Below are 17287 nucleotides of genomic sequence, written 5' to 3' on the forward strand. Positions count from 1 at the left end.
CTTCCTGACCACAATCAAGGGATTTCTGTACATCAGATATTGTAAGAAGGGCATTACATGCTCAAAGGCCTTTATGAAAACCAAATTGAAAACAAGGGAACAGATGATTACCTTCAGCAAACCTATGAAGACGCATTGCCAAAAACGTTCAAAAACTATAGATAATATGGGAGTTATGGAAATTGGGTGGTAGTCAGTTGGACTTGAGCTACCACAAACAAATTTACATAGAGTAAAATTACCAATTCTCCAACAAGTGCTAAAAGCTCTTCTTGCTAACTTCCGCAAAATAACAGATAACTTTGGAGCTCAAATAACTTTGGAGCTAAGAAATCTGCAGTCTAAAAAAGAAAGGAAAAATACCATTGGGGTCTACATCTCCATAAGCATCAAGGTCCATCAAGAGAGCTTTAATTTCACGAGATTGAAAAGTTAAACTAGTGAGTTTAGCCTCAGGAAAACAGGAATGAGGATGAGCAAGTTTCTCACTACTCTGCTTACTGTCAAACACATCAGCCAAAAGGGTTGCCTTTTCCTTTGGACAGTGAGTGACTGAGCCATCTGGTTTAAGTAAAGTAGGAACTGATGCATCTATACCAAAGAGTGGAGATTTAAGGGTAGTCCACCACAAATGTTCCTCGGTTGTACCAGAAAGGATTTCTTTTATGGTTAAATTGTATTCCTTTTCAGCTGAAGCATAAACTCTCTGGTCAAAAGCTCTAAGCTGAGTATAGTTATTTCAGGTCAAATCTTCCAAAGATGATAGGCCTCCTGCTTCTCCAAGTAAGAAAGTCTATAATCATCGTTAAACCATAGTTTGTCCTTCACTTGGTACCTTAGCACAAGAGAGGGGATACGCCTATCAATTATGTTAGCTAGATTCTCATTCAAAGGGACAACAGGATCAACACTACTACCGTATACAATTGTGACCAATTCAAGCCCAAATGATCACTCAAAATCCCATTCCAGTTTGCTTGAGATTTCATATAAATCTTACACGAGTATGATACATCAGGGACAGGCTGATCAGTTTTCCCTACTAATGAAATCAAGGCATAATCAGATGTCCCAACTGGAGAACCAACCTTACTTGTTATAACTCCAGGGGAGTCAGTGTATACGACGTCCAAACAGTTACCAGACCTGTGAGTAGCTTCATTTCTAATTTGCTGACAGCCTGATTCAGAGGCAAAGTCTAAAGCTCTTAAGCTATGGTAATCAGTAGGAGAAATAGGATTTAACCCCTCCCTATGGTGAGCATTGAAATCACCAACAAATACAAAAGAGGCTTTTCTATCATCTTGTATCTTAGCCATAATGATAAGAAGACAGGGGATAAGATACGGAATGAAGTAATTAGGGATACCGCAGGAGTTAGAAAACTACCAGATAAGATCCAAGAAAGTACACTGAAGTGGTACAGTCATGTCATGAAAAGAGATGAACAGTATATTGGAAGGAGAGTGATAGAAATGGAGGTACAGGGAACGAGGAGAGGGAGACCAAAGCGAAGGTGGGTGGACTGTATCAAGGATGACCTTCGATCAAAGGGATTATTATTTCTATTATTATTATTACTAGCCAAGCTACAATCCTAGTTGGAAAAGCAAGATGCTATAAGCCTAAGGGCTCCAACAGGGAAAAATAGCCCAGTGAGGAAAGGAAATAAGGAAATAAATAAATGATGAGGATAAATTAACAATAAAGCATTCTAAAAACAGTAACAGTGTCAAAACAGATATGTCCTATATAAACTATTAACAACATCAAAAACAGATATGTCATATACAAACTATAAAAAGACTCATGTCAGCCTGGTCAACATAAAAACATTTGCTCCAACTTTGAACTTTTGAAGTTCTACTGATTCAACTACCCGATTAGGAAGATCATTCCACAACTTGGTAACAGTTGGAATAAAACTTCTAGAATACTGTGTAGTATTGAGCCTCATGATGGAGAAGGCCTGGCTATTAGAATTAACTGCCTGCCTAGTATTACGAACAGGATAGAATTGTCCAGGGAGATCTGAATGTAAAGGATGGTCAGAGTTATGAAAAATCTTATGCAACATGCATGATGAACTTATTGAACGACAGTGCCAGAGATTAATATCTAGATCAGGAATAAGAAATTTGATAGACCGTAAGTTTCTGTCCAACAAATTAAGATGAGAATCAGCAGCTGAACACCAGACGAGAACATTACTCAAAACAAGGTAGAATGAAAGAATTAAAACACTTCTTCAGAATAGATTGATCACCGAAAATCTTGTAAGACTTTCTCAATAAGCCAATTTTTTGTGCAATTGAAGAAGACACAGACCTAATGTGTTTCTCAAAAGTAAATCTGCTGTCGAGAATCACACCTAAAATTTTAAAAGAGTCATACAAATTTAAAGAAACATTATCAATACTGAGATCAATGTTGAGGAGCCACAGTCCTTAACCTATTTACAATCATACTTTGAGTTTTGTTAGGATTCAACTTCATACCCCATAATTTGCACCATGCACTAATTTTAGCTAAATCTCTATTAAGAGATTCATCAACCCCAGATCTACATTCAGGGGATGTAATTGATGCAAATAGTAGCATCCTCTGCATATGCAACAAGCTTGTTTTCTAGGCCAAACCACATGTCATGTGTATATAGTATGAAAAGTAATGGGCCAAGAACTCTACCCTGTGGAATACCGGATATCACATTCCTATACTCACCATGGTGCCCATCAACAACAACTCTTTGAGATCTATTACTTAAAAAATCAATAATAATGCTAAGAAACGACCCACCCACTCTCAACTGTTTCAGTTTGAAAACAAGGACCTCATGATTAACACGGTCAAGGGCAGCATTAAAATCAAGGCCAATCATACGAACTTCCTGACCACAATCAAGGGATTTCTGTACAACATTGGAGATTGTAAGAAGGGCATCACATGCTCCAAGGCCTTTACGAAAACCAAATTGCAAACTAGGGAGTAGATCATTACCTTCAGCAAACCAATTAAGACGTTTTGCCAGAAGACGTTCAAAAACTTTAGATAATATGGGAGTTATGGAAATTGGGCGGTAATCAGTGGGACTTGAGCTACCACAAACACAATTACATAGAGGAGTAACATTACCAATTCTCCAAGTGCTAAAAGCTCCTCTTCTAGCTAACTTGCACAAAATAACAGATAACTTTAGAGCTAAGAAATCTGCCATCTTTATAAAAAACAAAGGCAAAATACCATTTGGGTCTACACCTCCATAAGCATCAAGATCCATCAACAGAACTTTAATCTCACGAGATCGAAAAGCTAAACTAGTTAGTTTAGCCTCAGGAAAACAGGAATGAGGAATTTCAAGTTTTTCATTACTCTGTTTACTGTCAAAATCAGCCAAAAGGGTTGCCTTTTCCTTTGGACAGTGAGTGACTGAGCCATCTGGTTTAAGTAAAGGAAGACCCGTTGCATCTACACCAAAGAGTGCAGATTTAAGGGTAGACCACCGTTTATGTTCCTCAATTGTACCAGAAAGGGTTTCTTTTATGGTTAAATTGTACTCCTTTTCAGTTAAGGCATCAACTCTCTGAGCAAAGGCTCTAAGCTGAATATAGTTGTTCTAGGTCAAATCTGATCTGTTACCCTTCCAAAGGTGATAGGCCTCCTGCTTCTCCAAATAAGCACGTCTACAATCATCAATGAATCACGGTTTGTCCTTCACTCAGTACCTTAGCACATGAGAAGGGATATGCCTATCAATTATGTTGACTAGATTCTCATTCAAAGGGACAAAAGGATCTATACTACTATATAATTGTGACCAATTCAAGCACAAAAGATCATGCAAAATCCCATTCCAGTCTGCTTGGGATTTCATAAAAATTTTACAAGAGTATGATATATCAGGGACAGGCTGCTCAGTCTTCACTACTAATGAAATCAAGGCATGATCAGATGTCCCGACTGGAGAACCAACCTTACTAGTTATAACGCCAGGGGAGACAGTGTATACGAGGTCCAAGCAATTACTAGACCTGTGAGTAGCTTCATTTATGATTTGCTCACAGCCTGATTCAGAGGCAAAGTCTAAAGCGTCTAGGAGAGATAGAACTTAACCACTCCCTATGGTGAGCATTAAAATCACCAACAAAGACAAAAGAAGCCTTTCTATCATCTTGTATCTTAGCCATAATGGTAAGAAGACAATCGAAGATAAAATCACCCATGTTTGGATTCCGGCAGATCGAACACAAATAAAAGTTGTTATGCCTGCCACAAACTTTTATTACCTGAATCTCATGACAACCACATTGATAGCAAGACTTATGAGAAGCAGGGTACTCGGTCCTAATATACACCACCATTCCCCTGGGCCTAGGGATGGCATCACGTTTCAACATTATTGGCTACTTAAAATCAGTTATAAGCTCAGATGAGTGCCTCATATTAGAAACCAAAGTTTCTGAGCACAAAAGAATATCATACTGTCTGGACACAACTGTAAGGTCTTGGATATTTGCATGAAGACCACGAATATTGCAATACAGAAGACGACATTGACAAAATCTAGGACGTACTGGTCCCGGATTTCGCTCAATGTCTCCAGACAGCACAAGAACTAATGGAAATAAAAAAAAGAGACATCATACTTAAAAACTAGATTAACAAGAATTATAACAAAAACAATATGTACAGAATTATAAATAAAGTGATTGATGAAACCCACAGACTATAGTAAAAAGTCAGAAAAACTGGTCAACATGGAGGAGCCGATACACCATGCAAGGCTAAATACCCTCCAGGATAGACACTTCAACTGAAGGGAGGACAATAAGGATAGTTTTGAGAAAAAAAAGAATCAGAAAAAGGAAAAGACAACCTCTTGATAAACCACCAGGGCATCCATGGCCCTTCTATTAAGCCTGCCCAACACACCATTTAAAAAAAACTAGAGGAAGAAAAAAAAATTAAAATAAGATAGAATAGTGTGCCCGAGTGTACCCTCAAGCAAGGTGTAGGATAGAGGTAAATGGAAAAAGCTGACCAGAAACATCGACCCCACATAGAAGTGGGAAAAGATGTAGACAAAGAAGAAGAATGGTAAGAAGACAATCGAAGATAGAATCATCTTTGTCTGGATTCTGGTAGATTGAACACAAATAGAAACTGTTATGCCTGCCACAAACTTTTATTACCTGAATCTCATGAAATCTACATTCATAGAAGGACTTATGAGAAGCAAGGTACTCAGTCCTAATATACCTGGCTTACAATGCTGGTGATAAGTGTGGAGGGACCACTCGCCTCCAATCAGTGCCACAGTGACATATGCACTGGGCTCACACTCTGCTCCCAAAGGAATCAGTCAGCGGATAACCTATGTTAATCCCTCTTCACAAAAGAAAGCAGCTCTTTCAGGGTAAACAAAACTTTTTCTAATCAAGGGAGGAATGTAGAAGGGCCTGAGTGATCAGCCATGGCCACACATGCCTTCAACTGCAGCCCCATGGGTGATCGGCCATGGCCATAGCCATAGCCCTAGGTGATCCATTATGGCCAAAGGTCATTGGCCCCAGTTTCATAGGCCGTCAACCCAGGGTGATCAGCCTTGGTCTCACTGGCCGTTAGCCCCAGATGATTGACTGCTGGCACAGATCGGATGCCGGGGCCAATCTCTCAGACCAATATAGCAGCCGATGTTCTGACAGACACAAGGTCGCTCACAGTCCTGCTCAAGTTCTTGTGACTAACTTTCCCAGATTTAAACTACTTCTTCTTATGATAAGAATCATCAGAATCAGAGGGGAATGAGGAAGAGGAGGAGGAGGATAACTTCACAAAAATGTGTACCCTTACCCTTAATCACCAAGAAGTTCGTGTTGGGTTCAGTAGGAATGATCAACTGATACCCCCTTAAATAGCAGTCACTGAGGCACCAATCTCACCTTGCTGATCAATATACAAACTCTGCAGCTGCTCAAGGGTGAACAGAAACAGTTCTTATTGATCAGCATCTGAACTTTAATGATTACGCTTCACAGCAGCACTTGAAGTAGCGTAAATGATACTCAAATCAGCCTACCTATTGGTTTGGAGATAGGTCTGTGGTAGGAATTACACATGATTGCTAATTGACCTTGAAGGTTACCAGTCAATATGTGAGCTCCCCATATGGTATGAGGAAGTATCTGCCTTGAGTAAAGGGCTGGAGATTGGTCCAGTTAGGAATGTTCACCTTCAACTAATTAAACAGTAGTGGCTGTGAGACATAACAGGCTTATGTTCACTGTTCCAAAGTGAAAATATTGGCTGATGCATGAGCTCCATAATGATTTGAGGCAGTAAAGTGAACAATGCCACTATTGGTCCACCATACGGTGCTGGATATACTCCCGGGAAGGACTATTACGGTGCTGGATATACTCCCGGGAAGGACTATTCACTTTTAAATGATCAAACAGCTGACTATAACACCATGCTGACAACTGGTAGCCTGCCCTGAAGGTACTAGTTGGTGGGAGATTTCCATAAGGAACAATCTTCCTTATCATGATAAGAACAGGAAGAGTTGGCGCGACCCTCCCGTGGCCAAATTTTGCTACAATTAGGATCACTCGCCTGCTCTCGGTAACGGTGTCTCCGTCAGTTGAGATCACCAGACAAATTAGTTTCATAATCAAACGTTACTCGTTTATATTGGGTTATACCCTTCCAAGCCAGAGAAACTACCATGGAGCGAGACAAGTTACACTCTTGAGTTCATTGTCTTGGGAATGCAAGAAAAGCACTCCAAATGGGGATTACTGCTTACAGTCACCCCTACATAAAGATACATAACACAGGGGGTTTTGCTTGAGAACTATCAGATAAGATCCAAGAAAGTAGACTGAGGTGGTATGGTCATGTCATGAGAAGAGATGAAGAGTATATTGGGAGGAGAGTGATGCAAGTGGAGGTACAGGGAACGAGAAGAAGAGGGAGACCAAAGCGAAGGTGGATGGACTGTATCAAGGATGACCTTCGATCAAAGGGATTAACCGGTGATGAAGTGTGGGACAGAGGTAGTTGGGGAACACTTGCCAGAAACATCGACCCCACATAAAAGTGGGAAAAGATGCAGACAAAGAAGTAGAACAACAACAACACAGGGGGTTTTGCAGGTTGTATCTGTATGGGAAAAATATTCACTTCACCACATCCTTATCTTTTGATGCACTTGCATTTGCAAGCAAGAGAGCTCACAAGAGTAAAAATTAAGCACTTATCACAAACGAATGTAGGAAAAGATCAGACAGATAAGAGAGCGTGATAGTACGCCAGTACCTATTGTGGCCAAAGACAAATGTTATTTGGCAACATATGGGTGGGCGGGGCTTTCCCTTCGCACCACCTGAAATTAAATATCTACTTTGTTAACAATTCAGTAGCCATTCCATTGCCACTAAGGATATATCCTTACTTTATGACAAAATGTTTGCATACACGTATGAAAAATAGAAACCAATCACTTGTCCTCATACTACATTCTACTGTATTTCTGAATTTGAAATAGTTATTTCTAATATAAATTTTGATATATAGGGTAGTACTTAGATCAATTTTATTCATACCTGTATCTACTATACAGTATAAGACCACAAACCATAGAATGAGCTCATGTGACAGAGTTGTATCAATAGCACTATAATGGAAAGTCTGAAGTAATAAACGAGGTTCTAATATAGTTAGATTACCTTTTGTAATTTCAACTATGTTGTGACAAGACCAATGATGGCTATATGAAACATAAATACAGAGAAAAATGTCCCTGTAAAACATACCTTGTACACAGTTGCATTAGCAAGAAGTGAATGAGCTAATGATGTGATCTTCGCTGCATCTTCTAGAGTCCAGGATCCATCAAATTTCTGATGACTAACAACAGCCATAAGATTTGTCTCATAGTTCACTGGAGAATATTCCCCACTTTCTGGTTTCTCTTCCATGTTTCCCTACATCAACAAATTCTAAATTTAGTTTATGAAGCATAATTGATATTTCTTAGGATAGATTTTACAATGAATAAAGAAAATTTCTTTAAACATGTGTGTGCAAGTGTGAAAATTTCTAAGATTATGCAATCATTGCCTCTGGCCACAAAAATCATTGACTCATTCAATATCTGGAAAAAATACCTACGCGAGATATAATTATATTTTTACCTTCACACCTCCACTAGTGAACATCAAAACCTTGTGTTACCAGCCAAACCTTTACTTAACGGGAAAATCACCTACCTGATTAAAGTGGTTTCGGACACCAGGTTCTCACTCAATTAACATCTAAAACAATTCTGAATGGTGCATGAATAAAGGTATACCAAATAAGCTAACTTTTTAATAATCAATTTTGTTTTCGTTTACATTTTACAGTGTCAACTTGATATTAGCAATGACGACCATGTAATGTCACTTATTACAATCTGGTCCAAAGTCCTCAGCTCCTACATCAGCAGATAAAGCTTACCATACTTTAGAAAAGAATTGGAAAATCATTATACAAGAAGCAATATTATAAATGCTATTCCTGTCAAAAGTGTTTTTATTTGTCCGTCAATTTAAGCATTTACTATTTCCTGAGCTACTGATTTGGAAAATTTTAACAAATAATTTCCTGAAATGAGGCGTTTAAAGTACTTAAGAATTTGTTCACATGCATATACAAATCTTTAATTCTTTAAAATAGGATATGTCTTCTGTAGAACTGAAACAACTGTTGAATTTGTTAAGTGGTATTTAACGATAGGTGTTCCGCCCACTTTCCTGTCAAAGGCTCTTCACATTTGTCTTCGGCCCCAATGAGTACAGCCGTACTTTTGTATCCTATCAAAAGGCCTTTTAATCTTTTTCTTTTCATGCAGTTTGAATATTTGATTGTTGGCTTCCCCTCATCATTATGAAAGCAAAGCAGTTATTTGTGAATGTAAGGGAAAGGGTGGATGTTGTAATCTGATTGAAAAACCCAGTTTAGATTGAGGCCTACTTCTCGGTACCAAAATTTGCTTTGAGGAGGAAAAGGATGGCTAAGGACTTTTCGGTGTCATCCTTGGCAACAACCATGATAATGTCAAAGAAGCTCTATAGCACTTATCTCTCCCCATCAACATGGCAGACTGCCGAAGCTTCTGGGTATACGACCCTACCTCAGTTCCTGGGGAGTATGCGTCTAGAGCACGGAGTTCCCCAGTAATAGCTGTACTATATATGCTGGAAGCTCTTCAACTGCTTATAAGTTTGACCTAAAAATGCCTTAGCTTTCTTTAGATCTTGTAGGTATGCCCTTCAAGTTTTTCTTGAGGGGGCTGGTAGCAAAGGCTACCATGCCCCTGTGCAAAAGGGCAGAAGAAAGGTTTTCACTGAGAGTTTCACATCTGAGCACGCCACCCTTATGCCTGTGACCCCCTCGCCCATGGTTCCCATTATCTCTGTACCAGAAGCTGCAGCTTTGTAGGGCCTCTCAAAAAGCAAGCAAGTGCCCACTGTTTTTCCGGTGATCGTGACACCACTACAACATGTTGTGGTTCCTGGAAAGAATCTTGTGGACAGGTCCACATCGTTGTCAAATGTCCCAATGTGCATCTGATTTGTCAACTCACAAAGGCAGTGTAAAACAGTACCTCTTTGCTACTTGATGCAAGCTACTATGATAAGAGTTGTCGCTATCAATGGTACCAAGAAACTCATGAGTCGCTATTGGAATGCTCGCAGCTCTGCCTTCATTTCCAACAGGTTGATGTACACGTGCTTTCCTTCATCAGACCAGCAACCCGAAGTGATCCGGTTCATCAGGTGCACAACCCATCCCTCCATTAACGCATTTGTGAACAGCATTTCCGAAGGACACTTCAGAAATGCTCATCTTCCCTCCACCAGACTAGATTGTCCTGTATATCCTGTTCCACTGGAACCAAATGATATAGGTGATAGCTGACTGCTGACAAGTGCTGCTTCAGACATCACTGGTTGAGATACCCGTGAGTAACAAGCTTCTCCAAACACAAGATATGTGCAGTTAATGTCATTGTTGAGCTGGTAGTTCTAGCTGATTGAGAAAAGGTCGCTCTATTCCTGACGTGATTGTCTAATAGAAAGATTTTCACTAAATAATAATAAAGTTTACACCACTTTCCTAAAGTAAAATTGATTTTGCCAAAGGTAAATGTGTACACAATTTACAGCACTTGTTTTCTTTCTTTGAGGAATAGGTGCTGGTTCTTATTCCCCCACCCCCCTTCCCCACAAAAAAAAAAAAAACAATACTGTTTGCCTTTTTCTTTGTCACGCATTTGTGTTTGTGTGCAAATTTTGTTAAAAGTATTGTATTTTTTATATTATTGCTTAGTATGTCTGTATTAGCTATGGATCCTAAGACAGATAGTGCTCATGATTTCAAGTGTAATGTGATTACAATGGCACACAAGTTAAAAATGACAAATCTTTTAAATAAACTGTATTTATCCTAACTATACAAACCTGAGATCTTTACCTATAAAAAACGGAATAACGGTGACGGACAGGATACATCACCTAAAACTTATAACGAGGTGTAAATAACTGGCTGGTAATTACCTGGCCGGTAGCCGGGAGGCAACCGGTCCTCCTCCTGCCCTGCAGCTAACTACAACCTCAATTGGATTGCAATCAGGACTTTACATCGGGGGTTGGTAATGGCGGCCAAGTTTGAGCAAAGAACTCGGCTCTGTATAGTTGGGAAAATACAAATTGATTTTAAAATTTGTCATTTGTTCTTACAAGCATGCTAATTGTTCGTTCTTTACCTATAGGAGAGTCATTGTTATGAAGGATGAGCGCTCAAGTCCCAGCCACTATACTTCATGAGCCATGGGTGGCGACACCCAATCACAGAAAGCTAAATCACCTGCTGAGCATCCACAACAGGATCTAGTGTAAATGTGTCCAAGGTCCTGTTGGTAACATCCCAGAGGTAATGGGTTTTAAAGGTGGTTTGTCTCTTCGAAAAAAACCCCTGCCCTGAGACCCTGCATCAGAGAAGTTCTTTATGAAACCTAATGAGACTGCAAGGACTCTGATTTCATGATCTTTTACTGGAGATACTGTAGATATGGAAGAGTCTATTACTCTGGAAACAACTTTGCTTAGCAAAAAGGAGATGGTATTCCTAGAGACCCTTTTCCTGATCCTTCCTGTGTTTATGAAGAGGTTCTGCTGGCAAGGCCTGAACGGCCTAATACGTTTCAAATAGCTTCTCAGAGACCTAACAGGACACAGTAGAACTTAATCAGGATCCTCGACCAATGAAAAAAAGACTCAAAGAGAAAAATTATGAAAATCTAGGATCCGAAGAGGCCGGGTTTTGTGTTTTTCCAACAAATCCAGAACAAAGCTTAGAGAGACCTCCCTCTAACCCTGTGAATGGGCGACATCAGCTGCTAGTCCATGTACTTCACTCACTCATTTGGCTGAGACCAAGGCGAGAAGGAAGACTGTCTTTAAAGTGAGGCCTCTGTCAGATGCTTCCTTCAGAGGTTTGTAAGGTGCCTCTTTGAAGGATTCAGAGCCTTAATGACCTTCCATGAAGGTGGACTGACTTCCCCTGGAGGGCCGGTCTGTTTGAAGTTCCGTATTAGCATACAAATTTCCTAAGGAAGAAATGTCCAATTCGTCAAGTCTAAAGATTTGGCTCAAGACTAAGTGATAACCTTCACCGCAAAAATGGACCAAGTTTCCCCCCCACCAAGGTAGAATAAAAAATCTGCGATTACAGGTATAGAGGTGTCAATTTCAGAAATACCCCTTAAATGACACCAACCACAAAAGACAGCCCATTTTGCCTGGTAGACTGCAGTCAAGGATTTCCAAAGATATCCAGATATCTGTTCTGAAGTTCACTCTAGAAAACCCTTTCTGAGAGAAAAGGTGTTGGATAGTTTCCACTCGTGAAGACATAGGGTTTCTAAGCTGCTCTGGAATATCCTGACATGGCAGTGTTGCAGAAGATGCTGAAGGTGTGAGAGTTCTCTCGGTATCTTCACATTCCATTCCCAATGTGGTCAAAAGAGAGCTTCACTAAAAAGTTCGGGGTATCCCTTATGCTGTTGAGAGCCTTTCTTAACAAGCAGAAAGGCAGAAAAGTATAGGCTTCAAGGCCGTCCGAGAGATGCTGGAAGGCGTCCTCGAACACCGCTGCTGGATCTGGTATTGGTGAGCAGTATATTGAGTTTTCTTTTCAGGTCTATAATTAGAGAACCCAACAAAGTTATTAATTCCTTTGCTGTCTGAGAAATCAAAGACCATTCTCTAGGCTATTTGTTGAAACAGACACCCTGTCCTCCAAAGGAAACACTTTCCCTTGGAGAATGTTGACACCCATGCCCCAGTAGACGAGACATTGAGATGGAGTTCAGGAGGAATTGTTTAGTTTTAAACTTTGGAATACTCTGCTCGCTTATCTAAAGGCATTGCTTAGCGTTCGATCATTTAAGAAATCATATACAAATCTCCTGTTATCTGGGTATTAAGCTTTATTAATAAATATTTATACTTTCCTACCTAACCACAATACATGTATGTTTCATTGTTTAGAATATTCTTATTTGTAAAACTAATTCTTTTACTGAGTTTCTTGCTTAATATCTAATTTTTTCAATGTATATGCCATCAGCTTTCATATACCATCCTTCTTTATCATATAAATATACATTTCCATTTGTTTTTAGGCTAAGAATCTCATTTATATGTATCTATTTGTATATATATACTTATATATATGTATGCGTACATTTTGTATATCTATATCCATATTTACTTTATTTTTTATTTTTACATAATTGATGATATTATTTTAGTTGTATCATTGCCCAAAGAGCTCTGCTCCACATGGGCTTGGACCGAGTCTTTTTTTCTTTTTGTAAATCTTTGTATGTAAATATTTTTGTCCAATAAACATTATTATTATTATTATTTTTATCAGGATTCCCAGATCCTGAAAGAACTGGAGAAACTTCTCTCGATGAGCCAAGATGACCTCTCATGATTCTGGGAGGATGAGTCAGTCATCCAAATACCTCGGTAGCCAGATCCCGTTGGCATGAACCCAGGCTGATACCAGTTCCAAGATCCTCGTGAAGACCTGGGGTACTATTGAGAGGCCAAAATGGAGGACCTAGAACAGGTAAATTCTTTTGTCTACGACTACTCGCAGATATTTCCAGGACAGAGGATGGATCGGGACTTAGAAGTAGGCATCCCTTAAGGGAGCTGGTCGACCAATGCCATTTTATTAAGGACATGACTTCGACATTCATACCATTGAATAATTGGGACTTCACCAAACCACATAGGATTTCTGCCTCTGACTCTTTGGTTTTGTGACATCAGTGCAATTTATCTTGAAAATAGGTATTTTTCAAATTCTATCTCCTCCCTTAATACTTAATATTAAGACCTGTGATCACTGCCATATATAGACCTGATGTACACATCCAACTAAATGATGATTTTTTTTTATCTAGGTAATTTTTTTGCTAGATAAGAGTTTTTTCATTATGGTAAGGAGTAAACCATATAAAACAAGGGATAAAAGGAAGAAGAAAATTAAACAAAAATTTGAAAAGGAGGGCATCATTTAATTGTTGTATAATGCCTTTCTAAGTTATATACCAAATTTCAATGATATAGCTTTGAAACTAAGGGAGAAGATACACTTTGAAGGTAAATAAGTATACCGTGCTGTAGTTTTGAGAGACGGCCATTCAAATATTAATTTTTTTTTTTTTGTATTTTTACAAAGACAACATTAATAAATCATAATTACTATGAATTCTATATTCTAATTTAGGTATTAATATACCAAAATAATGTTATTTATCATAATCTATTCATAAATAAAGATCCTTTTACCCAATATCTTGCTTCTTTATGCTCCTGGTAGCGGATTTTCTTTTATGTGTTAGCGAGATATTTTGATTTTTCCCTCTTTGGCTTGATGAAATTTTTGCCAAAACAAAGAAAAATCAATGTAAAATCAAGTGCAATTCAGAAGTCAAATTCAAATGTTTTTAATAAATCGTGATTATCATCATCATTTCCTCCTGCGCCTATTGACACAAAGGGCCTCAGTTAGATTTCACTAGTCGTCTCTATCTTGAGCTTTTAATTCAACAATTCTCCATTCATCATCTACTTCACACTTCATCGTCTTCAGCCTTGTAGGCCTGGGTTTTCTAACTCTTCTAGTGCCTTGTGGAGCCCCGTTAAAAGTTATGTGAACTAATCTCTCTTGGGGTGTGCAAAGACAATGCCTCAACCATCTCCATCTACCCCTCACCCTGATTTCATCCCCATATGGCACTATGTTGGATATTGTTTCACTGTTATAACATGACTCACGTCCATATAGTAACACCAACCTCACTCAACTGATATAATATATATATATATATATATATATATATATATATATATATATATATATATATATATATATATATATATATATATATATATAATATTATCACTATTATTATTAATTGCCAAGCTAAAACCCTAGTTGGAAAAGCAGAATGCTATAAGTAAATTCAGAAGATTTGATTTCCAAATTTTACTTAAACTACACATTGTCTGATTTACTTTTTTTAATCTTTCATTAAACTTAAATTCTGAAAATCCTATATTAAAGATCATAGTTCCTAAATATTTAAATGATTCCACCTCATTAATACTTTCTCCTCCCGATGATATTTTATCTTCCATTGCATATTCCATTCTCATCATCTCTGTCTTTCTTCTATTTATCTTTAGCCCAACCTCATGTGATATTTCATGCATTCTGGTAAGCAAGCTTTGCAAGTCCTGTGGTGTTCTGCTCATAAGAACAGCGTCATCATCATACTCTAGATAAGCTAATTTCCTGTTACTAATCCAGTCCAAACCTTCTCCACCTTCTCCAACTGTTTTCTGCATTACAAAATCCGTGAAGAGGACAAACAACATAGGCGTCAACACATTCCATAGGAGTACTCCACTGTTTATAGGAAATTCATTTGATAGGACTCCATTAACATTAACTTTGCACTTGCTATGCTCATGGGCAGACTTAGTTAAATTTACATAAATGAGAGGAACTCCATAATAACGTAGGACTCTCCACAAAATTGTCCGGAGAATATACTTAAGGGTTTCTCATAGTCCACAAATGCCATCAAAAGTGGATTTCTATATTCTACACATTACTGTACTACATGTCTTAAAGTGAAAATTTGGTCAATTCAACTTCTACCTTTTCTAAATCCTGCCTGTTCATGTGTCAGCCCTCTCTCTCTTAGTCTCTAGAATGAGCATACTATATATTTTCATAACAACTGACAGAAGTGTGATGCCTCTAATTATTGCAATCAGTCGGATCTCCTTTTTTTTTGCCATTGTCACCAACACTCCTAACTCCCATTCATCAGGTTTTGCCTCTTCATACCACATTCTACAAAATAATCTTGTAAGTATTCTGGGTTTCACTTCATTTCCAGCCAATATCATCTCAGCAGTTATTCCATAGTATCAAGGGGCTTTCCATCTCTTGAGTTTTTAAAATGGTTGCTTTGAATTACATCAAGGTCTTCCTCAGCTTCAGGTGTATCAGTCAAATTATTCCTTTCATATCTCCTATTCATGACCTCACCAAAGTGTTACATCCAACAGGCCGTTTTTCATCTTCTGAGGTTATAAAAGATCCATCTCTCTTTTTAATGGGCATATAATTCATCTTCTTTGCCCCATTAGATATTTCATTAATAATTCTATGTGCAATTCTTACACCATAGCCACTCCCTGAATTCATAGCTTTGTCAGCCTCATCTGCTTTCCTGTCTAAATATTCTCTCCAGTCATTCCTGGCTTTTCTTTTGACTTCACCATCAATATTGGAATACTTAGCATGCTCTACCTTGTGATTTTCATTACTTCCTCGAAAACTTTCAACAATCAATTTCTGTCTTTGTCTTCTTTTTATAATATCCAAAGTATCATTTGATATCCATGTTTTTTTCCTTGTAACTGCAATTAACTGACTGACTGATACATGTTCTTAATATCACACCATTCATCATTAATTGTCTGCTTTTCTTCTCTTCAAGTCTCTATGACTGCAAATTGATTCTTACAATCAATTGCAGATACTTCATTAAAGACGGATGGATTGGGTTCTGGAATTATGCGTCCTTTAGGTCCAGAGTGCACTTGAAGTCCTGTGGTCTTACCGATTGTCTGACCTTCTCTAATATGGTGTGGACTTCAGCCCGAAGGGCCAGGTCCTTTGCAGATCCCTTTACAGAAAAGCTCGTTGACGCTGGGGTCCTGACCAGTGGAGGGAGAGATGAGTGAACGGAGTGCAATACCCTAAACGTATCACAAAGATTGTCAGGGGTTTGGTCACGAGCTGCATTTTCTTTTCACAAAAGAACTTGGGGCTTTTCTTGCCCTTGGCAGGAAAGGGCTTTTTAGACACCTTGTCCGTTACTGCAGTACTGTTTTGTCATTCTTGAAGAGGCCACATGTGGACTGCTTGACCGCCTCTGTAGGTTTTGTAGTCCTCTATGAGGACTTTTTAAAGAGTCCCTAGACTCTTTACTCAAAGAGAAGAAGGCCTCTAGCACCGAAGGCTTAGGTGTTACAGCCTTCTGCTGGTCACCCATAAGGGAAAAGATGAAATCCTCCCCGGGTTTCAAGACTACTATGCAATCTCTCGGGACTTCCTTAAATGAGCGAAGGCCAGAAAGAGACGGATAAGGACTCTTCCCTATGAGAGAACTCAGTCTGAACTAATGGAGAAGTGGGCAAGGAAACAAATGACCTCACCTTGGACGCTCTGATGGGGGTGATGCTGTTTCTTAAAACGGTGCCATTCTGGCGGATGTTGACGTTGGTCAAGAGCTGGTTTTCGTGGCCGCTGTGTATTCGGAGGGTGCTTGTGAGTAGTCACCTGTCGACGAGCTGCTGATGGGGACTGCCATTTGTCTGCCGATCGGTTAGTGGATCGGCGCTATGGCGAATGGCGAGAACCGAGGAGCTGATGTCGTTTGCCTTCTGATCTCTCAGGAACGACAAGCAGAGGGTGACTGGCGAATAGTTGAAAGCTCCTGGTGAGTTGCCGAGCGGCGAACTGCCGGTGAACGGTGAGCTGCCGGCGAGCTGTCGGCAATCGGTAGGAAGAAGATGAGCAGTGAACCATAGGGGAGCGGAAAATGGCTAACCGTTAGCGAGCGGTGAATGGCTTGCCA

At 39.1% G+C, this 17287-nt stretch overlaps 1 protein-coding gene across 1 annotated transcript in view; it reads right to left on the bottom strand.

Annotated features, from left to right (window-relative positions):
* LOC137651218 (von Willebrand factor A domain-containing protein 5A-like) overlaps positions 1-17287 on the bottom strand; it is a 339908-nt gene that overhangs the window by 37091 nt on the left and 285530 nt on the right. Inside the window, exon 17 of the mRNA XM_068384404.1 lies at positions 7818-7988. Within this exon, the coding sequence (XP_068240505.1) occupies positions 7818-7988 (171 nt within the window). The remainder of the gene's footprint in view (positions 1-7817; positions 7989-17287) is intronic.

The sequence above is a fragment of the Palaemon carinicauda genome, chromosome 12, assembly GCF_036898095.1.
Source record: "Palaemon carinicauda isolate YSFRI2023 chromosome 12, ASM3689809v2, whole genome shotgun sequence".
NCBI classification, from domain to species: Eukaryota; Metazoa; Arthropoda; class Malacostraca; order Decapoda; family Palaemonidae; genus Palaemon; species Palaemon carinicauda.